The sequence below is a fragment of the Pinus tabuliformis genome, chromosome 1_1 (genome assembly GCF_031772625.1).
Source record: "Pinus tabuliformis cultivar Carrire ecotype Pingquan chromosome 1_1, CPIR1, whole genome shotgun sequence".
Lineage (NCBI taxonomy): Eukaryota > Viridiplantae > Streptophyta > Pinopsida > Pinales > Pinaceae > Pinus > Pinus tabuliformis.
In genome coordinates this window covers 721,592,805-721,615,888 of record NC_142297.1, presented here as the reverse complement: position 1 = coordinate 721,615,888, position 23,084 = coordinate 721,592,805, and the positions used below count along the sequence as shown (strand labels likewise).

The following is a 23,084-nucleotide window of genomic DNA, read 5'->3' as shown; positions in this document are numbered from 1 at the left end:
CCTCCATTAAAATCATTTGCTCCATTCCGTGTCATTGATGTGGGATTCATTAAGGCCCTCCTATGACGGATCGCTTCTTGTCGACATCAGCTCATTATCCAAGAAATCGATCTAGGAACAACCCTTTCAGTACTTTGAAGCTTGCATGCCTCAATGGCAAGTTTCTCACTTCCGACAACAGGTTTACATCAATGGCCTTCGACCGAAAGATTTTTCGTGGTGTTCAACGCCAAGTCCTTTATTCACACCACGTAAATTGTATTGTAGTACCTTGAGGGTCATCATCATTATCGGTGATTCCTCTCGCGCCTGTTAACAGCTTACATCATTGGCTGGTAATCAAGCGATGTCTTTCCATGTTCGACTCCAGAACATCTCTCACATGGATCGACTTGTACTTTGAGTGAAGATCGAATGAGATTGAAGACCTCGGATCTAGTTTCATCCATCCGGGCTGCGATATATATTTAGGAAAATAAAGACATCAAATGTACATCATTGTTGCATAGATAATCATCCAATCTAAGGAATGATGGCTCTACCAGAATCATCAGTCTACACTCAGACGATTGTCTGTCCTATGTACATGAAAATGAATTTATAAAGCTGAGCATGGGAATGCCCGCCTCAGCTAGATCATGAAAATATTATGAAGATAATGTATTGTATTGTATCTTATTACAGGTCTCCTTCCAGCTTGAAAGAACTTCAGATCCTCATGACAAAGCATTTCACCCGACATCAAAAATATTAACGACCTCATGCTTTAGCGGGCAACTGTTATAGACATTTTTGGGCACTGCAACCCCAAGCATAAATGTCCATAAACCAAGGGCTCCTAAGTCCCTAAAGGTGTTGTTCCAACCCCTAAAAGAACAAGGTCAACTGATTACAGCATCTCCCAGAAGTTCTCCATGAAAAACTACTCAGAACTGGTCAAAACTGGACCATTTCACTTGCTCCATAGGCAAAGTGCGTTGCATCCCACCTAAATACACACAGTAGGTGCGTTGCATTTCAAAAATCCCTTCTATGGGGTGCGATGGGCGAGAAGGGACAAATGGCAGGGTCAATCCGCAAGGTGGAGAAGCATGGAATCTTCCAGAAACTTCTCCTGTGACACTTGCCTCTCTGAATTCGACCAGGGATGAGTAAGAGATCATCAATATCCAAATGGAATCAAGAACTATCAAAGGGGAGACACTAATCAAATATCAAAAGCTGACTCACCTCCCTTGCAGACATCTATATATGGATCCCTCATCCCAGAGATCCAGAGGCTGGAATTTTGTATCTTGTAAGGAAGTGCTATTGGTTTATTGGTGCAATATCATAGTGTTGGGTGATATAAGATTTTCATGAGGTGATGAAGGGCTTCTTGTTGAGAGGATGATGCTGGGTCAGAACAATTGGTTGTAATTCTCTTGGCTTTTTCTTGATTATCAATGAAGCTATTCAAGTTTTCTTCCATACTCTTGTATGATTTATGTTTTATGCATTTGTATGGTCAATTTACATCTGATCCTATATTGTTTATGATAATAGATCTATGTTCTCGTGTAGTGTTATGCTACTTTGATTCTACAGGTACTCTGTGAAGCTGGGTACACAAGAAAGCAAGTAGCAAAGGACTATCAGAAGAGAGAGGAATCGAGCAAGGAACCAAGCGCAAGACAGAGGTTGGTCTCCTTTATTCTTCTATCATCTATCTCTCATAAAGGAAAACGAAAGTAGTTTTAGTTTTGTTTGTTTCTAAGGTAGCTACCAGCCTTAGTGGGATTAGCAGCTCTAAATGTCCAATTCGCTTCATATTCGATCATATGAAAAACTACTCAGAACTGGTCCTGATCATATTTGAGGCTGGAATTTTGTATTTAGGTGGGATGCAATGCACTTTGCCTATGGAGCAGGTGAAATGGTCCAGTTTTGACCAGTTCTGAGTAGTTTTTGTACCTTTAGGGACTTAGAGCCAACATAAATATTCATGTACGTAGGACAGACAATCGTCTGAGTGTAGACTGATGATTCTGGTAGAGCCATCATCCCTTAGATTGGATGATTATCTGTGCAACAATGATGTACATTTGATGTCTTTATTTTCCTGAATATATATCGTAGCCCGGATGGATGAAACTAGATCCCGGGTCTTCAATCTCATTCGATCTTCACTCAAAGTACAAGTCGATCCATGTGAGAGATGTTCTGGAGTCGAACATGGAAAGGCATCGCCTGATTACCAGCCAATGATGTAAGTTGTTAACAGGCGTGAGAGGAATCACCGATAATGATAATGATCCTCAAGGTACTGCACTACAATTCACGTGGTGTGAATAAGGGACTTGGCATCAAACACCACGCAAAATCTTTCGGTCGAAGGCCATTGATGTAAACCTGTCGCCGGAAGTGAGAAACTTGCCATTGAGGCATGCAAGCTTCAAAGTACTGAAAGGGTTGTTCCTAGATCGACTTCTTGGATAATGAGCTGATGTCGTCAAGAAGCGATCCGTCATAGGAGGGCCTTAGTGAATCCAACATCAATGACACGGAACGGAGAAAATGATTTAAATGGAGGTGAAAACAATTTGGTGAAATACGGTTCAGGGTAGGGATTTTGCGTGGTGTTCTAAAGTTTTCCAGCAACTCATCGACATAATACATGTATATGCCCCCTCATCAATAATTGTTTGATGAACAGTTTTGTTGAGGGCTTTCACTTGAATGAGGAAAGCTAGTTGAGCTGGTAACTGAGGATCATATCCTTTATGATTAAAGGACACAAGATTAGAATCCTTTGGGTCTATCCCACCGATAGCTGATAATAAAGCCTGCTTTTGGGATGGGCAATTTTGCAGTACCTTAAGTGTTGACATGGCGGATGGTGATTGGGCCAGATCTTCCACTATATTATAATGTTGTGTTGCTCTAGCACGAGGATTAAATGTTGACTTGTGTACTACTCCCTTTGGCGGTTTTATTGTCAGTTCTGGAATGACGAGTAGCGCAACTTCTGTCGAAGTTGTTGTCGAACTACTAGGTTGATCTTTATCCTTGTTGTTCGACAGCTGTGGATTCCCGTAATCTTTGTTCCTTGTTGATATCAAAGCATCATTTTGCTGTTTGGAAACCGACAACATCAGCACTTGGGATGGGGAAGCATTTCCACTGTCAACCAGATTTGTTCCTGGATTCGGAAACAGATCAGTTAATACTGCCGAGGTTTTTGAATTCTTGCAGAATTTTTTAAGCTCAGCTTTGAATGGACAGTCTTTTGTCCAATGATCCTCATCACATATTGTTGAGCCTCAAACCTGCACCTTCCTATACACCCTCTCAACCTTCTTTTTCCACTCATTTCATCCACCAAGTTGATTAAATCATTGTATTTTAGTTTAAAAAAGAGCTTTTGACATGGTTTTCTAACTACGCTGATGATTGTTGTTTGGTTTAGAATTTTTTTCAGACAGCTGCGGAAGCTTCTCAGTTTCCGCAGCCGACACAGGTTTCCACAGCCGACCCAGGTTTCTGCAGCCAGCACAGGATTCCGCAGCCGTTTTGTAAAACACCATGCTACAGGTGTCCTCTGAAGAAACGAGCCACATGGGCAAGTTACAGGAGTCAAGGACATGGAACGTGTCCCTCCAGATCATCCAGCATGCCCATAAAATCCCGCGGTCAAACAAGGGGCAAAGGATAGTCAACGGAAGTGTTCAGCGGTGGCACGGCTCTACATAGCTCTGTTTTTTAGCACGTGAAGCTACGTGGCACAGTCCTTAGCCACGAAGACATCCTGGTAGCATGAATCCAATAGCCATACCTCTCAGATTTAATAAACATGATGACAGTTACCTAGATCCGGGCTGAAGAGGATTTACGTGTCTCTGGCAGCGTGGTTAATAGTGTAGACTTAGTTAATTTGTTTAGCTTTCTTTCCTTATAAATAACGCGTCCATGAACGCTGTAAAAGTTAATCTCTTGTAATGTAATTCAAAGTTGTTGTATCTCCCCACTGCACTTTTACGTTGCTGTTTAATATATGAGAAGACTGGTTTAAACTTAAGCTTGTAGCTGTTCGTTGAATCGGCTGAAGTGGCAGAGGGCCCCTGCTCACTAAAGCCTTGTACAGTTGTCCTTTAACTCTTGCATTACTTTTTTTTCCTGTTCATGTATATTAGCTATACAGTTGTCATTTAAATGTTGCGTTTTATTTCATCATGTATATTAGCTGTACATAACAAAGCTTTTTGATTTCTGTTGATTTACATTTTCATTGCTGCTCTTTTATGGTTACAACTTATCAGTGTTTTCTGCAGGTTTTATTAGGCAGTCCGGGGCAATTTTTCACCTTTTCTTTTTATAACTATTGGCATACGAGATCATATTGTCTTTGTCGCTGACTCTTGTTTTATGAAGTTTGATTTCCAGTACTGTCATTTCCTTAAGTTTTACATTTATTTTCTGCTCTTAGATATCATGTTATTCATCTGTTAACGGTTTCTTTCTATAATCAAATAACTTTATTAGGAACCAGAATATCACTCATTATAGCTTGATTTAGTTTGCTTTAGATCTCACATTGCTTGACTTGTTCATGATTGTTTCTCACAGGGTAAATTAAGCTGAAAGGCAAAAGGTCAAGAGAGTTAAAGTAGTGTGATTAGTTTCTTTTATGCAGTTTAACTTCTTTTAGATTTCACATTGCTTAAAATTTCATGATATCTTTTCACAAGGAAGATTGAGTTGAAGAGTTGAAATAGTGTGGATTAGTTGCTCTTACTTTTAATTGAATTTAGTGTAGATTTCACTTTCATTTTCATTCAGCAACAAAGATACTGGGCCGATGTCATTAGTTCATTGTTTGATGTCTTCATTTCTTTTTAAGAATTGATTTCATTGCAGTTATTTTAAAGCTTTCTTTCTTTTAAGTTTTGAAAAACCACTTAGATATCACCATAATCATCCATATTTCACTTGCTTTATCACCTTTTCATCATCTCACATTAGGGAAAGATAAATCCAAAAACAAACTTAAAAAACTAAAAACGACAAAAGACTAAGGAAATGGTTATCTAGTACATATAGTACACTTCACTTCGTCAGTTTATGAACCCCAGGTTGACATTTTAAAGTAGAAATTTAGACCTCACTAGATTGACCAAACATTTTGGCGTCGTTGTCGGGGATGTGAAATTAGGTAGCCAAATTCTTAAAAAAAAAAGATATAATAACAAGAAAATTTCAAGGAAGAAAAATTAATAACCTCTCAAAGTATGCTCTCCTCTTGCACCTAGAGTGATCTGGAGGATCAAAAAACAGAAAGTTATTGGTTTAATAGTTTCTTAAGTATGCTCTCTTCTTGCACCTAGAGTGACCTGGAAGATCAGAAAAGGAATTATTACCCCGACTTGAAGAAAAAATAAAAATGACATGCATAGAGCAAGAGATTCTAGGGGAAGGTTTTTAGCTAGGGCTAAGAGTTCGATTTTTACAAGTCCATCCACTTCAAGGGATAGAAAAGAGACATCTTCATCATCTCCAACCCACACTCCTAGTCCTAGGGTCCCTGGAATTCAAGAAGCAGTAGTTGAATCACCCACACCATCTATCGAGTCTGAATTAGGAAGAGACCATTTCCTTCCTTCCACAGGAGGACAAATTGTAATTGAAGAAGTAGAATCACCTGAGGAAGAAGAGGGAGGAATTCCTCCTCGTTCACCATTAATAGAGGAACCAGAGGACTCTGAAGTCTCTAGGGAAACTATCATGACAGAGGAACGAGAAAACGGATTTGGTAGATGTAGAGGAGGTGGAGGAGGAAATAATGGAGAAGGTAGAGGTAACATTGGGGGAAATACAGATGGAGATAACTCATTTGGGTTTCCTATAGTTGATGAAGACTCTCGAGCAACCATGAAAAACATCTCACCATCTGTCCTCCCAAACTTTCATGGGATAAGAAATGAGGACCCTGAAACATTTCTATTTGAGTTTGAGGTCGTGTGTCGAACTTATGATTATTTGGAAGACTCTCAAAAACTCAAACTGTTTCCTTCAACATTGAAAGGAGCAGCTTTGAAATGGTTCATGGGGTTACTCCCTCAATCCATTAGGTCTTGGAATGACATGAAACAAACATTTTTGGATAGGTACCTGGACTATTGTATGCCCACCAATCACAAGGATGAGGTATTCAAAATGGTGCAAGGAGAAGATGAAAACTTGGAAGATTTGCTTGAAAGGTTCCAATACAACCTGAAAAGAGCAAAAATGAGTAATGTAGATGAGGATACCTTAAAATCCCTTCTATTAAAAGCCATCAGAGATGAATGGATAGATATTTTGAACATGATGGGGAAGGGAGATATATCTCAACTTTCACTCCATGATATAGCTGAGCTATGTATCCATTTCTCAAGGGGAAAATCTAAAACTAAAAAGGGGCCTAGAGATCCTTCTCTCATTAGAGCAAATAAATCTGCAACTGGTTCAGTAAGTAGGGCTGAGATTGGTAATATGCTGGATGAATTCAAAACTGATATCTTAGGGAGTCTTAGTGAACAAATAGACACCCTTAAGATACATAATAAGCAGAAAGCAGAGGCCGAGGCTTTGGCCATCTTTTGCCCAAAATGCTGAAAAAAACATGCTCTAAGGGAATGTCCCTTGGATGCAAAAGTTGTAGACACATGTGTAATTTGTTCAGAAAATCATGAGACCAAGGATTGTCCTTCAATCCCTGGCCTTAAAGTTGTCTTTCAAGAAGATCCAAATACAATTGAGTCTCTCTGTTTTGTGGCAAGGAGACCTTGGCATGGGCAACAAAATCAAGGGTTTAACAACTCTATGAACTTTCAAAACCCACCAAATTGGAATCCTTGGCAATCTTGGTCCCAATCTCAAAATCCTTTTCAAACATGGGCACAAGGTATGCAAAATCCTTATGGAAGATTTTCTCAATTTTATCAATATCCTCCATCTTTTCCAAATCAACAAGCTTTACAATTTCCAAATCAAAATCCACAATTATCATTACCATTTCAACAACAACAACCTTCTCAACAGAATCCAAATTCTCAACTCTTGCTTCCATTCCAACAGAAGTCAAATCAACTTCCTTCCCAGCCATTACCAAACCCCAATAATAAAAACCCTCAAAATGCTTATATGGTAGAAGGACAACAATTTCCTACCTATATGATTGTTCCTCTCAATGATGTACAACTCAGATCTGGTAGAATTTTAGATAAGCCTTCTATAGATGCCCAAAAACAAGACATTTTTGAGGATGAGTCTCTTGAAGCTAATAAAGGTTCTGAAGCATCTCTTCAAAACCCAAACACTCAAAAAGAAAAAGAAAAAGAGTTAACCCCCACAACTCCCATAGTTGAGCAACCTGCATCTTTATCCACACCTCCTTTTCCTGAAAGATTACAAATTGACAAAGGAGTGGAAAAACAAATTTGGTTGCCTGACTATAATTTTCTAGATGAATTGAAGAATGTCTGTATCAAGATTCCCTTGTTACAAGCCATTAAAGAGATTCCTATTCTAGCAAAAACAATAAAGGAGTTGAGCCTTAAAAGACCAGGAAAGAAACCAAGAGACACAAGAAGAATCCACCTGGTAGGAAAAATTGTAGATATCATGATGGGTAAAACTACCATGCAGAAGTATATAGATCCCGGTAGTCCAATTGTCAAAACACATATCAATGGAATTGAAATTCCAAATACTCTGATTGATTTAGGGGCTGCTATCAACATTATGAGTAGACAGACTATGGAACAGCTAAAACTTCCTATCTTCTCTTTACACCTACTTTACTGCAACTTGCAGATCGATCAATTATCAAACCAGATGGTGTATTAGAAGACATTCCAGTCTCCTTAGACTCTTGGGAATATCCAGTCGATTTCATGATTTTAACTCCCAAGAGTAATCTAGGAGGACATCCTCTTATTTTAGGAAGACCTTGTCTAGCGACAGCTGATGCTTTTATCAGTTGTAGGTCTGGGGATATGTATATTTCAGATGGTAATTCAACAAAGAAGTTCAATATGTATCCTCCAGCAAAGGCAATAACAGAAATAGAAGAAGATGAGTGGGTCGATGATGAAGATACTATACAACCTGTCCTTACCATTTCTGAGATTAGTGAAGATAGTCAAATTCTAAACACACTAGAAAACTTTGGAACACTTTCAGAATATGACTACACACAATTTCAGTTGGATGCCAACATTGAGTATCTATCCTCTAGACAGATGTCTCTTTTCTCTACGGAAGAGTTTGGTAGTTCCACCATTGAGATCCTTCCAGGGAAAACATTGAATATCAACAGAAACTTGGAAAGATCACAACAAGAAAAGTAACAATGTAAACTTTGAAACGGGAACTGATACTGTTACCCGTTTTGTAGAGGTGGCAAACAAATGACCCGATTTTCAAAAGTGGTGATGTAGAATACACATGTTTTTTTTAGAACATGGTTTTTGGAACTTTAATTTTTTCATGTGCATTAAGTTTTAGAATGGTAGTGATTTTCATCCTGATTTTAAAAAGTGAGTATTCTGCATCACACCATTTTTTTAAAAGACCTATTTTTTGACTTTAAATTTTCTAGTGTGTGAAATGTAAAAAATTATTTTCTAAATTTGATAGTTTTTGAAGTGGTCATTTTATTCATATTTTCTTATTCTCTATCTTAATTTTTTTTTTTTTTAGTGGGGTTTTTATTGTTTTGCGTTTTTAAATTAGAAAGTCGATAGTTTGAATTTTAGATAATCTACATATTTATACATCCTTAATTTTTCAATCCACATGAAATAATTGTTTCTAAAAAACAACATTTTTTAACAATGGACATAAAAATAACCATTTTTAACATAAATATAACAAAAAAACTAAACGTTTTGATAATTTTTTGCTAGAATTAACATGTCAAAATCACAATTTTTATACAAAAATATTAACTAAAAATGGTCAAATAATAGTTTTTTTTATGAATTTCATGTCAAAAAAATAATAATAACAACTTTTTTTTTCAAAAAATAATAATTAACTTAAAAATCAATGCGAAAATCACAGTTGTGCTCTCCCCCGCCCACCCCTCCACCGCCACCGCCCCCGCCCACCCCTCCACCGCCACCGCCCCCTCCCCGCCCACCCCGCCCACCCATCCCCCGCCACTGCCCCCCCGCCCACCCTGCCCACACCCTCCCCGCCCCCGCTCCACCGCCACCCCGCCCACCCCTCCCCCTCCCCGGTCCCCCCGCCCACCCCGCCCACCCCTCCACCCACACCGCCCATCGCCACCGCCCCCCGCCCACCCATCCGCCCCCACCGCCCCCTCCCCGGCCCCCCCGCCCACCCCTCCCCGCCCACCCATCCCCCACCACCACCCCCTCCCGGCCCCCCTGCCCACCCCTCCACCGCCACCACCCCCTCCTCGGCCACCCCTCCCCCTCCCCCTCCCCCGCCCCCTCCGCGGCAGCAGCACCCCTGGGCCGCCTCACCCTGCCTGACTGGCGGCGGGTCGATTCCGGGAATCGACCCGCCGCCGGTCGGGCGGGGCAGGGCGGCCGGGGGGTTGGCGCTGCGCAGATCTAGAACACATCTACCCAAATCTTCAAGTAATTTCGAATCAAACAATGAATACTTTATTCTCCCACCTTCACATGCAATTGTTTTATTTCTAGACGCACGTTAGGAGGGACAATGTTGAAAATGGATCCACCTTTTTTAAGAGTTGATCTAGTCTATATACTCGTCGCACTTCATTTTATCCCATTCTCTTCTCTTAAACTTCTCTTTTCATTCCTTTGTTTCTAGTTTGTTTCCTCCTATTTGAATTCTCTCCTGCATCCCCCTAGCAACTTCCCCTGAATCCTTCTTCTTATTCCAAGAATGGAGGTGAGACACCTCTTTAGTCTTCCTAGTCAGAATTTGCCTCCAAAATTTCTTAGGAGCTAGCTTAGAGAGGTGTAAGAGATTCCCTTGTCTTTGACGAATGTATTGCCTCTTTTTCCTTTTAGTTAGAGCTTTATATATTTTTATCTTGTCCATTTTAAGAGATTCATCAACAGCTTCCTTAATTGCTCTCCTCGCACTTTTACACTCTTTGTCATACCATGGATTGGTTTTGCTATTTCTTTTATTATTTGATATAGGAAAAATAATTTGCAAAATTTGATAACTAATTCTCTAAATCCCTTTCCAAGACTAGCACTTGAAAAATCAATTAGGTAACAAACATGCTATTAGATAGAACTATTTGTTTCTTTATTTCACCAAACCAGATTGAAAAAATAATTTTATAAATTAAAAATCAATAATACAATCTTAGAAGCAGGTTAAACCTATTATTATAATCATGATGTAAAATTGAATAGCTAGATTCTTAGCACATCTAATATTCTCTTTTATTCTGCTATCAATGATATCATATTTTCCAACGTTTGATACATTGTGCAAGGCCTATCTATATAAAAGGATCATGAAATACAAAAAATGGAGAACCTTTTCCCACGAGCATGTGTGTGCTTGACACAATAATACTTGCAACAACCATGGTTTGGAATCACATTATTATAAACTATGTCTTAGATTCAAATGCATAACTTTGTGGCGAAGGAATTTTCGAGCGAATAGATGGTATACATGACAATGGAAACCATGTTTGTGTAGTAAAAGTTATTCTTAATTGGTAACTAGAATATGAGAAAAACAAGTGCAAATGACAAATAAAGTTATGATATTAATGTTATCACTATACATGTATATTAATCAATATATTATTTAAAACATGAATTTAAAAGATTGAAATAACATTTTGAGGTGAATTCAAAGCAATTTTTTAGTAATCGATAGCAAGATAATATCACTTAAGTAGCATAGAGATGTAGTCTCTAATCCTTCTCCATGTGTGGGCCATTGTATATCTAAGTGACTCTCTCTATTGAAGAAGTAAGTCGACATGTTTCCCATTACCAGCAACACTCTAATCCTTCTCCATATGCGGGCCATTGTATATCTAAGTGACTCTCTCTATTGAAGAAGTAATTCGACATGCAACACTTTAAAGATACCCAGTAACGGATCCTCCATGACAGCTTGGGCGCTTACATTACTTGCTATGGGGTATGTATTTATTTATATATAACTAGTATAAATTTATTTTAACTTAGTTTTATCAGTTTTTTGAAGTATTATAAGGATTTCTACATTTTTTTTTCAACTGAAATTTTGTGTTCGGAAAGGCTCATAGATATACATAGTTTTACTCTGGATTACCCTGGATTAGACCACAATACTTACTTGTGAGACCAAACTTAATTTCTACTTACTAGCTACAAAATAACATACTATATATATGAAGGATTAATAGAATTATGATAACTGATTTATCTGCAAATTGAGAATGAGCTAATGATTTTTCACTCACAAAAACTGTAGATTGGGATGCAAGGAGATCCATATCGGCGGCCGAAACACAAAGTTGGTATGTAGTACTATTATTTTATTTGATTCATATACTCCCATATTCGTCACCAATGTCCTGTTCTCTGCTTGAGTTTTCATACTGTCATGGCGTTTTGTATCAGTAACGTTTGGTGAGTTTGCGTTTGTGTGCAGATAACATTGGAATCGTTTCTTATTATTGTGTCCGGAACAAAGCTGTTCTACATCTTACTCATCCACGCTGGATTTTTCGGCGGAAATTATTGTTCTTATGAGGACACTTATGTTGCCACCACTACAACTACAGCGGAACCTCAGAAGGGACGCAAGCCTGCGGCCTCTTCAGTTTAGTGTTAGATTGTCCATGCAATTTTTTTGTAAAAATACCCTGTAAGTTATGGAATCAAGGGATAAACGAAATTATAATGAGAGCGCTGTCGCAGAGTACCGGAGTCTGAAAATTTTGGTGAAATGGAAAGAACAAAGGAGGTGGGATCTGGTAGGATGAGAGCTCACAAGCTCCGAAGCGGGTACGGGTCGATTCCCGGAATCGACCCGCCGCCGGTCGGGCGGCGCGGGGGTGGCGCTGCGGTGCGTAGCGCCACCCCCGCGCCGCCCGACCAGCTGCGGGTCGATTCCGGGAATCGACCCGTATTGTGAGCTCTAGTTCAGCTGTGATAGCTTATAAGATTTTAGCTCCTTGGGGCACGCTTTTGTGACTTGCCAACCCCATAAGAGGTTGCATAGCCGCACCCAAGGGAGGTCGCATCTTTTATCTGCTTCTTGAGGTAGTGACTCATCGACTTGTGTAGGTCCACCCGTCACACTTGAGTGTAGGTCCCATTTCCGATGGTTTTCCTAAGGTGCTACCCAGCATCTAGTTGGAAGTGCGACTTACCGGAGGTCATACAATAGTAACTGGGGTAGGTCGCTCTTTTTGGGTGATCCTGGAGTGCGATTTTGTGACTTAAAAGAGCGATGGAGAGGCGCAGTTGCAAATAGGTCCAGAGCCAAAGTGACACATGGAGGTCGCATAATCTCACTAAATTTTTTATCGCACTTCCTAGATGCTTTCCGAAGAGATTGAGACACGATCCAACAACCTCACACTTGCCATTATGTATTGCATAAATAACCATCTTCGTTGGTTTAGGATCTCCTGACATGACAATTGGCCATATTCTATAGCTCCCGGGACTGACAAAGGCCAATGACCAAACTAGAGATGGAAATGCATGAACAGAGATCATTCCCATGAAAATTTCAAGGTATCCTGACGGTGCACCTACCAGTTACTGGGCTAGTCGTCGAGTCACGTCCTAGAGTAGGTCACAATCTGTGGAGAATTGCATGAGACTCACAAAAGTCACATAGTCACGATTAATGAAAGCTACATTCTAGAGGCCCTTTTAAATATTTATAGTGCGATTGCTTTGTGTGTAAATGGCTGACCCTTTTATCACCTTTGGCATTGACACAATGTTGACATAGTGCCCTGTGTTCGCACTGTCTCTTCCTTTCGTGCTACATCAACATTCAACCTGGTGTATGATGCCTTTGATGATTTCCACGCTGATTTTTTCTACGTTCAGATGACACCCCCATATAATTGCGTCTTACTATGCCTTAATTATTTGTCATGGTCTCTACCATTTCACTTCAAATCCATAACATGTCTTCTTATTCCAATTTAATCCCATCAACAAACTCGAACCATATTCGGCATCACACCTATATGCAGCCATAGCATTTTTTTATCATGATCAGCGTCTCTGGTATGGGATATTGATAATACACATTGAGATATCGCATTCCCATAATAATTGGTTTAGATACAAATTTCCATAGTGTTGGCTTGGAAACTACTCGATTATATATATAGATATATATAAGAGAAATGCAAACATTTGCTTGTCATCCCATTACACCTCTTGATTCCATTTTTTCAAAAGTCTTTTGCCTTATGTTATATCTCTCTATCGCATGTGTGAGGAATAGAGCTACTGAGTGCACCCTTTACTTATTCGAAATCATCTTGTTGGTAATTGGTTCAGAAAAATGTTTTTTTGGTAATTTTTCATGGGTGCTTTTGAGGCAACCTATCTTATGGGTGTTTTTCTCATATTCTAGTTACCAATTAAGAATAACTTTTACTACACAAACATGGTTTCCATTGTCATGTATACCATCTATTCGCTCGAAAATTCCTTCGCCACAAAGTTATGCATTTGAATCTAAGACATAGTTTATAATAATGTGATTCCAAACCATGGTTGTTGCAAGTATTATTGTGTCAAGCACACACATGCTCGTGGGAAAAGGTTCTCCATTTTTTGTATTTCATGATCCTTTTATATAGATAGGCCTTGCACAATGTATCAAACGTTGGAAAATATGATATCATTGATAGCAGAATAAAAGAGAATATTAGATGTGCTAAGAATCTAGCTATTCAATTTCACATCATGATTATAATAATAGGTTTAAACTGCTTCTAAGATTGTATTATTGATTTTTAATTTATAAAATTATTTTTTCAATTTGGTTTGGTGAAATAAAGAAACAAATAGTTCTATCTAATAGCATGTTTGTTACCTAATTGATTTTTCAAGTGTTAGTCTTGGAAAGGGATTTAGAGAATTAGTTATCAAATTTTGCGAATTATTTTTCCTATATCAAATAATAAAAGAAATAGCAAAACCAATCCATGGTATGACAAAGAGTGTAAAAGTGCGAGGAGAGCAATTAAGGAAGCTGTTGATGAATGTCTTAAAATGGACAAGATAAAAATATATAAAGCCCTAACTAAAAGGAAAAAGAGGCAATACATTCGTCAAAGACAAGGGAATCTCTTACACCTCTCTAAGCTAGCTCCTAAGAAATTTTGGAGGCAAATTCTGACTAGGAAGACTAAAGAGGTGTCTCACCTCCATTCTTGGAATAAGAAGAAGGATTCAGGGGAAGTTGCTAGGGGGATGCATGAGAGAATTCAAATAGGAGGATTCTCATAGATATGATTGCGCTTAGTTAAAAAACAACCGTGCATATTCATTGAACCCTTATGCTTTGGAACAATACAAATATTAGGATTGGATAAGTTCTTTAGTGATGCATACGCCCTTTGGTTGGAAGTCCTCACATGTATAGTGTATTTCAAGACCATATTACACTTCATGGACTCTTAAAGACTATTGTAATATATTGTATTTTATTATATGATACTGTGAAGGATGCCTCTTAGGTCAGCAATGGTCCAAGTAGCATGTTTTTGAAAAATTAATTGTATATATTAAATTTGTTATTTATTATGTGAATGTTTGAGCAACGATATCTATATTTGGTCGAGCTCTATTATTTTGTCTGTACTCCAATTATATATAGTTAGCATTATAGTTTTGATGAAAATTTTAAGGTGACGTTAGGTTGCCTTCGCATCCCCGACTACAGGTTTCGAGGGTGGACGTCAGCTTGTATGTGCGATACAACGGACAGAGAGACAGTATGCGACAGAGAGACTGAGAAAAGTGAAAAGACGCAGACATTCTCCATTGAAGGGCAGCTTGGGTTTTACCAATTCCACGCATCAAATGACGATCCACATTACCAATTCCACGCGGCGGCACCCGCGGGCCGCCCCGCCCCACCGGACCGGCGGCGGGTCGATTCCAGTATCAACACTTTCGTTCTGAAGCTATATTTTGCAAGAAAATTTCGTAGAAAATTTCGTAGTCACTGCCATTTTTAAAACAGCCGCAAAATTGACACCTAAAAAAATAAATCATTATTCCAGTATCAACACTTTTGTTCTGAAGCTATATTTTGCAGGAAAATTTCGTAGAAAATTTCGTAGTCACTGCCATTTTTAAAACAGCCGCAAAATTGACACCTAAAAAAAAAAAACATCGTTCCAGTATACACACTTTTCGTTTTGAGCACTGTTTTTGTGGTTTTTTTGGGGTTTTTGGGCCAGAGTTCCCGTTTTGAGTTTATAGTTCCCGTTTCAAAGTTTACATTGTTGTTAACCAAACTCTTGCAAAAGCATTCTACTGCATTTGCATGGGAGTATACCGATATGAAAGGTATCGACCCTAAGACTTGCATTCATCACATCTACATCGAAGAAAACAGTAGACCAATTAGACAACCTCAGAGAAGGATGAATCCAAACCTTAGGGAGAGAGTGAAAGAAGAGCTCCAAAAACTACTCAAGGTAAACTTCAGTTATCCAATTTCAGATAGCCGGTGGGTTTCTCCCTTGGTTATAGTACCTAAAAAGAATGGTAAATGGAGGGTTTGCATTGATTACAGGGAATTGAACAAAGCAACTTTGAAGGATCACTTTCCTCTACCCTTTATTGATTAGGTATTAGATGCTTTAGCAAGCAAAAAGTATTTTTCATTTTTGGATGGTTTTAGTGGCTATAATCAAATTCAGGTAACACCTGAAGATCAGGACAAGACCACATTTACCTGTCCATGGGGAAATTTTGCCTACCGAGTACTTCCTTTTGGATTATGTAATGCACCTGCCACATTTCAAAGGGCAGTACTAGGAATTTTTTCCGATCTAATCCATGATTGTGTAGAGGTCTATATGGATGATTTTACAGTTTATGGTAATTCATTTGAAGAGGCATTAGAAAATTTGGAAAAAGTCCTTATAAGATGTAAAGGAACAAATATTTCATTAAGTCATGAAAAATGTTTTATGATGTTTACTGAAGGGATTGTTTTAGGACATCATATTTCGGGAGATGGGATTAAAGTTGATAGATCAAAAGTTGAAGTCATCTCCAAGTTACCTATTCCAAATTGTCAAAGAGATGTTAGAAGTTTTCTTGGATTTACTGGATATTATAGAAGATTTATTGAAAAATTCACCAAGATAGCATCTCCACTCTTCAAATTACTTACAAAAGACTGTGAATTCAATTGGGATCCTGACTGTCAATCTGCATTTGAAACTTTGAAAACAAGAATATCTGAAGCACCCATTTTGAGAGGACCAAATTGGAAACTTCCTTTCCATATTTCTACAGATGCTTCAAATACAGCTCTAGGAGATGTATTGGGACAAAAGGATTTAGTTCCTTATGCCATTTACTACACCAGTAAAAATCTGACTCCCACTGAGTTAAATTATACTGTGACTGAGAAAGAGTTCTTAGTTGTTGTTCATGCAATCAATAAATTTAGACACTATATAACTGGCTATGAAACTTTTGTCCATACTGATCATTCTGCAATTAGATATCTAATGAAAAAACCTGTTACTAATGGCAGAGTTACCAGATGGCTCTTACTTTTACAAGAATTCAATATTACCGTGTTGGATAGACCAGGGAAACAAAATATGGTAGCTGATTTCTTGTCTAGAATCCAAAATACTAACGAAGATTCTCCTGTAGAGGATAAGTTTCCAGATGAATATTTGTTTGCAGTAACTACTAAAACTCCTTGGTATGCAGATATTGCTAATTATTTGGTTGCAAGGAAACTACCTCCACATTTATTTCCTAATGAAAGGAGAAGAATTATTCAGGAGAGTTCGAGTTATTCATGGATTTCTAATGAATTGTTCAAAACAGGGCTAGACTGTGTGATCAGAAGATGTGTTCGGGAAGATGAAATGCCTGACATCCTCAAGGCATGTCATGATGAGCCATGCGGTGGGCACTTTGCTGACAAGAGGACAGCTTATAAAATCCTTTCTTTAGGATATTATTGGCCTTCTCTCTTCAAAGATGCAAAACAATATGTCAGGAGGTGTAACAGCTGCCAAAGAGTTGGGAGACCAACTCTTTCAAATGAAATGCCATTACAGCCATAGGTACTCATCGAACCCTTTGAAAAATGGGCTTTATATTTCATTGGACCTATTAATCCACCATCTAAACAAAAGAAGTATATATTGGTTTGCACTGATTATGTCACTAAATGGATAGAAGCCAAGGCATTGCCTTCTGCCACTGAAAATTCAGTTGTTCAATTTCTTTTTGAGGATATTTTTACTCGTTTTGGTGTCCCAAGAGAAATTGTAACAGATCAGGGAAGTCAATTCACATCTAATTTGATGGATAAGCTGATGGAAGAATACAAAATCAAGCATAGAAAATCTACTCCGTACCATCCGCAAGAAAATGGCCAAGTGGAGTCTACAAACAAAGTCCTTGAGAACATCATCACCAAAACTGTTCATCTACATAGAAGAGATTGGGCAGAAAGGCTTCTTGAAGCCTTATGGGCCTATAGAACTACATGGAGGAATACAACAGGACATTCTCCCTATGAACTTGTTTATGGGAAAGAAGTCCTGCTCTCCATTGAGTTTCAAGTCAAGACTTTCAAGATGGAACTTCAGTTGGGGATGAATCTATCAGAAGCCCAAACGAATAGAATGGAGCAGCTGAATGAGCTAGATGAAATAAGACAAGATGCAATTTTAAGGACTGATCTAGTTCAGCACCAAAGAACTAAGTGGCATGACAGATATATCAAAGAGAAAAAGTTTCAAAAGGGAGATTGGGCGTTACTGTTTGATTCCAAGTTTAAAGACTTCAAAGGAAAATTTCAGACTCATTGGCTTGGACCATATGAGATTGACAAAGTCTTTAGCAATGGAGCAGTTTGAGTCAAGACCATTGATGAGTTTCAAACTCCTCTCATTGTGAATGGCCACCGATTGAAAATTTATCATAAGCCACTCTCAAAAGAGGAATTTGTCAAAATGTTTCAAGAAAATTCTGCAATGAGGCTGGTGGAGAGGAATCCTTCTCCTCCATCAGCCTAGTCTTTGTTTCTTTCAGTTGAAAAAAAAAGGAAAAAAAAAAAGAAAAAAAAAACTTTTGTATAAGCCTGAAAACCAATCATAGATTGGCAGTCTTATACAGAAAATGTAGAGTGAAAATCAGGGGCACCTGACACTCTATATTTTCCAAAAAAAAAAAAAAAATCTCTCTCTCTTTCCATCTTCACTCCACCTCATTTTCCATTTCAGTTCATCCATCTCATTTTCATCTCCATCTTCACTCCACTTCATTTCCATCTCATTCCACTCATTTCATTTCATTCCATCAATAAAAGTCCCTCTCAGGACTATTTTATTTAGTTAGTTCTTCTCTAACTATCTTTGTGCAGTTAAAGGGGTGTTGTCTTAGTTTCCGCGGCTGGAAACCGTTTCCGCAGCCAGAACCAGTTTCCGCAGCCAGAAACGATTTCCGCAGCCAGCATCACTCTGTCTTTAAAGCCGGCATCACTCTGTTTTCAAAAAAAATCACAGTCAAAGGTTAGTGTCATCATCACCAAGTGCAGCAAAGACATGGGGCATCTTCAATATCAAAGAACAACAATGGGTCAGAAGCCTTAATCAAGAAATGATAAACTTCCAAAGGTATGATCAAAAATCTCTACCAAATAACAATTCAATGTCATTATTATGCATAGTTATTAAACCATGGCAAGTTCCACTAAATGCAATGATTTGATACGGCAAGCCCATACCACTCCTCTTCCACGATGTCATTCCACACACCTTATTCATTTCTAACGGTCCCATGATCATTCTAAATTTAAACTTGAGATGGACTGCTCTCCCATTTATTGGCCGTACTTTTGAGACGTGACCTACTGTACTACGGCTCTCCTTCACCATAATTTCCGCAGCCATCTGCTGAGACATGTGCGTAAGTCATCTGATCCAAAAGGACTCAGCCATTATTCTGCCCATTTATCACTTCACTCCCGCATGCATTCGATGTTGAACTCGTTACGGTTGCTTACCCTTTACTCCCTCGGTACTCATACCATTCCCTGTTCTCCATTTCCGCTGCATCCACTATAGCTTGCTCCAAACCCTGGCTACAGTCACCACATACATCCTGAACTTCGATTACGGCCACTCCATTTACCCTAAGAATCCCGTAATCAGCCCATTTTTTTCCTGAACCTTCATACGCAGTAGAATTTTCAGTCGGAATTTAAAGCCGAGAATGGGAAAACTACTAAGAGCTGAACCGGAAGGACCAAAATACCTGGAGGGTTATCCTCAAATGAAGGAGTCGTTGAAGAAAGCAAGGTGGCTGAGATTCATTCAAAAGTTCAGGGGCTATAACAAAGAAGTGACTAAAGCCTTTGCACGGTCCTTTAATGGACACGCAGTGGAGATAGGAGACTTAAAATTTACAGTGACCGAGGCCACAATAGCAGCTGCAACAAGTCTCCCACAAGAAGGTGAAAGGTGGTTCAAAAACAGAAGTGTGGACGATCAAGGATGGAGAATCATGCTCCAAAACCTAGGTATGGATACCTCTGTATTTACAAAAGGAATCCCTGTGCATGCAATAAAAGAAGAATGGTCCACTCTGTTATTACTTATCCAGAAATTTATCACATGCGAGGGTCGTTTTGGTTCCATGTACATGTATCATGCCAGGCTAATGATGAATTTTATGGAAGGTTATACCCTTAATTTGCCTTATTTTTCTGTTGTCAAGCTTGAAGAAAATGAGCTCTACTGTTCAAAAACACATAGGCAATATTGAACCCCATCTTTACCATCACGGGTTCATAAAAATCCTTATTGAAGATCAGTTGAAAAACACTAAGGATACTTGGGAAAAGTTTTTGACAAGAAACCACTTCCAAGAACTGACTGAAGCCTCTGGAAGCAGTTCCCCAAAAATTCCAAAGAGAAGTAGGAGGAAAGAAAAGAATATTACAGCCCAAGACTCTCCTACAATAGACATTCAGGAAACTATTCAGAAAGAAGAAGAAGAGGGAGCTAAAAACAAGAAACAGAAGAAGGACAAAGGCAAAATAACCATTCAAGAAACCTATCCATCCCCTGAACCATCCATAGAGGAAGATTCTCAAACTTTGGCAGAAAGATTAGTACATCTTCAAGCTGCTGCCATAACAAAGAAACAAAAAGGAAAACAGAGTGCACAGGAAAAGAGCACTAGTCCACACGTGAGGAGGAGCAGTAGGCTAAAAGGAAAGAAGAGTGTAACCCAAGAAAAACAATCACACTTTATTGATTTAGGTGAAGAAACACCTGAAAAAGCTTCAGCTCAGCCAGACATTGAGTCAAGTCCTCCACGTGATGAAAGCCCATTTCGTCCAGAAAGAGAGGACAGTCTTCCTCCTCCACCAGATTTTGATTTTGAGCCTAGCCCAAGAAAGACACTTGAAGTAGATCCTAATCAGCAAGAGGTATATAACTACATAGAGTCCTTGAAACAATCAGTTGCAGGACCAAGCGCCACCTTGCCACTTGTGCACAAGTACAGTCTCTAAAACAGGAAGTGTTTGAATTGGAAGTCCTAAATAGGCACATCAAACAGGAAAACGAAGCACTCAAAGAGTAGAGTAAGGTAGACAAGATTGTCCATGATAACACTATCCTCCATTTAGGACTGTGGCAAAAGAAGAACAGGAAGCTGAAGAAAAAATGTAAAAAGTTGAGCAGGGCATTGATTAATCTTAAGTTCAAATGTCTAGTCAGGAAACCAAGGACCATTTTAGCATCAAAGAGAAAGAGAAGAGGGCTAGATGTTCTTGCAGAAGCCTCAGAGCATATGGATTAAGGGAAAATAACTAAGTTTTGGTTGCATGAGGACATGCAACACCTTCACAGTGGGGGTATGTTGAGCCTCGAACCTGCACCTTCCTATACACCCTCTCAGCCTTCTTTTTCCACTCATTTCATCCACCAAGTTGATTAAATCATTGTATTTTAGTTTTAAAAAGAGCTTTTGACATGGTTTTCTAACTACGCTGATGACTGTTGTTTGGTTTAGAATTTTGTTCAGACAGCTGCGGAAGCTTCTCAGTTTCCGCAGCTGACACAGGTTTCCGCAGCCGACACAAGTTTCTGTAGCCAGCACAGGATTCCGCAGCCGTTTTGTCAAACACCATGCTACAGGTGTCCTCTGAAGAAACGAGCCACATGGGCAAGTTACAGGAGTCAAGGACATGGAACGTGTCCCTCCAGATCATCCAGCACGCCCATAAAAGCCCGCGGTCAAACAAGGGGCAAAGGATAGTCAACGGAAGTGTTCAGCGGTGGCACGGCTCTGCATAGCTCTATTTTTGAGCATGTGAAGCTACGTGGCACAGTCCTTAGCCACGAAGACATCCTCGTAGCGTGAATCCAACAGCCATACCTCTCAGATTTAATAAACATGATGACAATTACCTAGATTCGGGCTGAAGAGGATTTACGTGTCTCTGGCAGCGTGGTTAATAGCGTAGATTTAGTTAATTTGTTTAGCTTTCTTTCCTTATAAATAACGCATCCATGAACGCTGTAAAAGTTAATCTCTTGTAATGTAATTCGAAGTTGTTGTATTTCCCCACTGCACTTTTACGTTGTTGTTTAATATATGAGAAGACTGGTTTAAACTTAAGCTTGTAGCTGTTCGTTGAATCGGCTGAAGTGGCAAAGGGCCCCTGCTCACTAAAGCCTTGTACAGTTGTCCTTTAACTCTTGCATTACTTTTTTTTCCTGTTCATGTATATTAGCTGTACAGTTGTCATTTAAATGCTGCATTTTATTTCATCATGTATATTAGTTGTACATAACAAAGCTTTTTGATTTCTGTTGATTTACATTTTCATTGCTGCTCTTTTAAGGTTACAACTGATCAGTGTTTTCTGCAGGTTTTCTTAGGCAGCCCAGGGAAATTTTTCACCTTTTCTTTTTATAGCTATTGGCATACGAGATCATCTTGTCTTTGTCGCTGACTCTTGTTTTCTGAAGTTTGATTTCCAGTACTGTCATTTCCTTAAGTTGTACATTTATTTTCTGCTCTTAGATATCATGCTATTCATCTGTTAACGATTTCTTTCTATAATCAAATAACTTTATTAGGAACCAGAATATCACTCATTATAGCTTGATTTAGTTTGCTTTAGATCTCACATTGCTTGACTTGTTCATGATTGTTTCTCACAGGGTAAATTAAGCTGAAAGGAAAAAGGTCAAGAGAGTTAAAGTAGTGTGATTAGTTTCTTTTATGCAGTTTAACTTCTTTTAGATTTCACATTGCTTAACATTTCATGATATCTTTTCACAAGGAAGATTGAGTTGAAGAGTTGAAATAGTGTGGATTAGTTGCTCCTACTTTTAATTGAATTTAGTGTAGATTTCACTTTCATTTTCATTCAGCAACAAAGATACTGGGCTGATTTCATTAGTTCATTGTTTGATGTCTTTATTTCTTTTTAAGAATTGATTTCATTGCAGTTATTTTAAAGCTTTCTTTCTTTTAACTTTTGAAAAACCACTTAGAGATCACCATAATCATCCATATTTCACTTGCTTTATCACCTTTTCATCATCTCACATTAGGGAAAGATAAATCCAAAAACAAACTTAAAAAACTAAAAATGACAAAAGACTAAGGAAATGGTTATCTAGTACATATAGTACACTTCACTTCGTCAGTTTACGAACCCCGGGTTGACATTTTAAAGTAGCAATTTAGACCTCACTAAATTGACCAAACACATATTATGCATGGATTTTTTCGTTTCCTATTTCCAATAGGGTTTGTAGAAGATTTTTCAGGTGATGATTCCTCCTATTTCTTCTTCTTCCCTTTGCTTTTATTCTTGCCTCCTGGTTG

At 38.7% G+C, this 23,084-nt stretch overlaps 1 protein-coding gene across 1 annotated transcript; it reads left to right on the top strand.

Annotated features, from left to right (window-relative positions):
- The first annotated feature begins 11,090 nt into the window (after positions 1 to 11,090).
- LOC149215925 (membrane protein PM19L-like) lies at positions 11,091 to 11,817 on the top strand. Its single transcript, XM_089391117.1, has 3 exons — positions 11,091 to 11,136; positions 11,452 to 11,497; positions 11,632 to 11,817. The coding sequence occupies exons 1-3, from the start codon at positions 11,102 to 11,104 to the stop codon at positions 11,806 to 11,808; spliced, it is 258 nt and encodes an 85-aa protein (XP_089247243.1). The 5' UTR covers positions 11,091 to 11,101; the 3' UTR covers positions 11,809 to 11,817.
- The last annotated feature ends 11,267 nt before the right edge of the window (positions 11,818 to 23,084 follow it).

Excerpts from the sequence above, each read along its gene's own strand:
- LOC149215925 (XM_089391117.1), top strand. The coding sequence starts at position 11,102 with ATGACAGCTTGGGCGCTTACATTACTTGCTATGGG. Across the intron at positions 11,137-11,451 it reads CTTACATTACTTGCTATGGG|ATTGGGATGCAAGGAGATCC; the intron begins GTATGTATTTAT and ends CAAAAACTGTAG. Across the intron at positions 11,498-11,631 it reads GCGGCCGAAACACAAAGTTG|ATAACATTGGAATCGTTTCT; the intron begins GTATGTAGTACT and ends GTTTGTGTGCAG.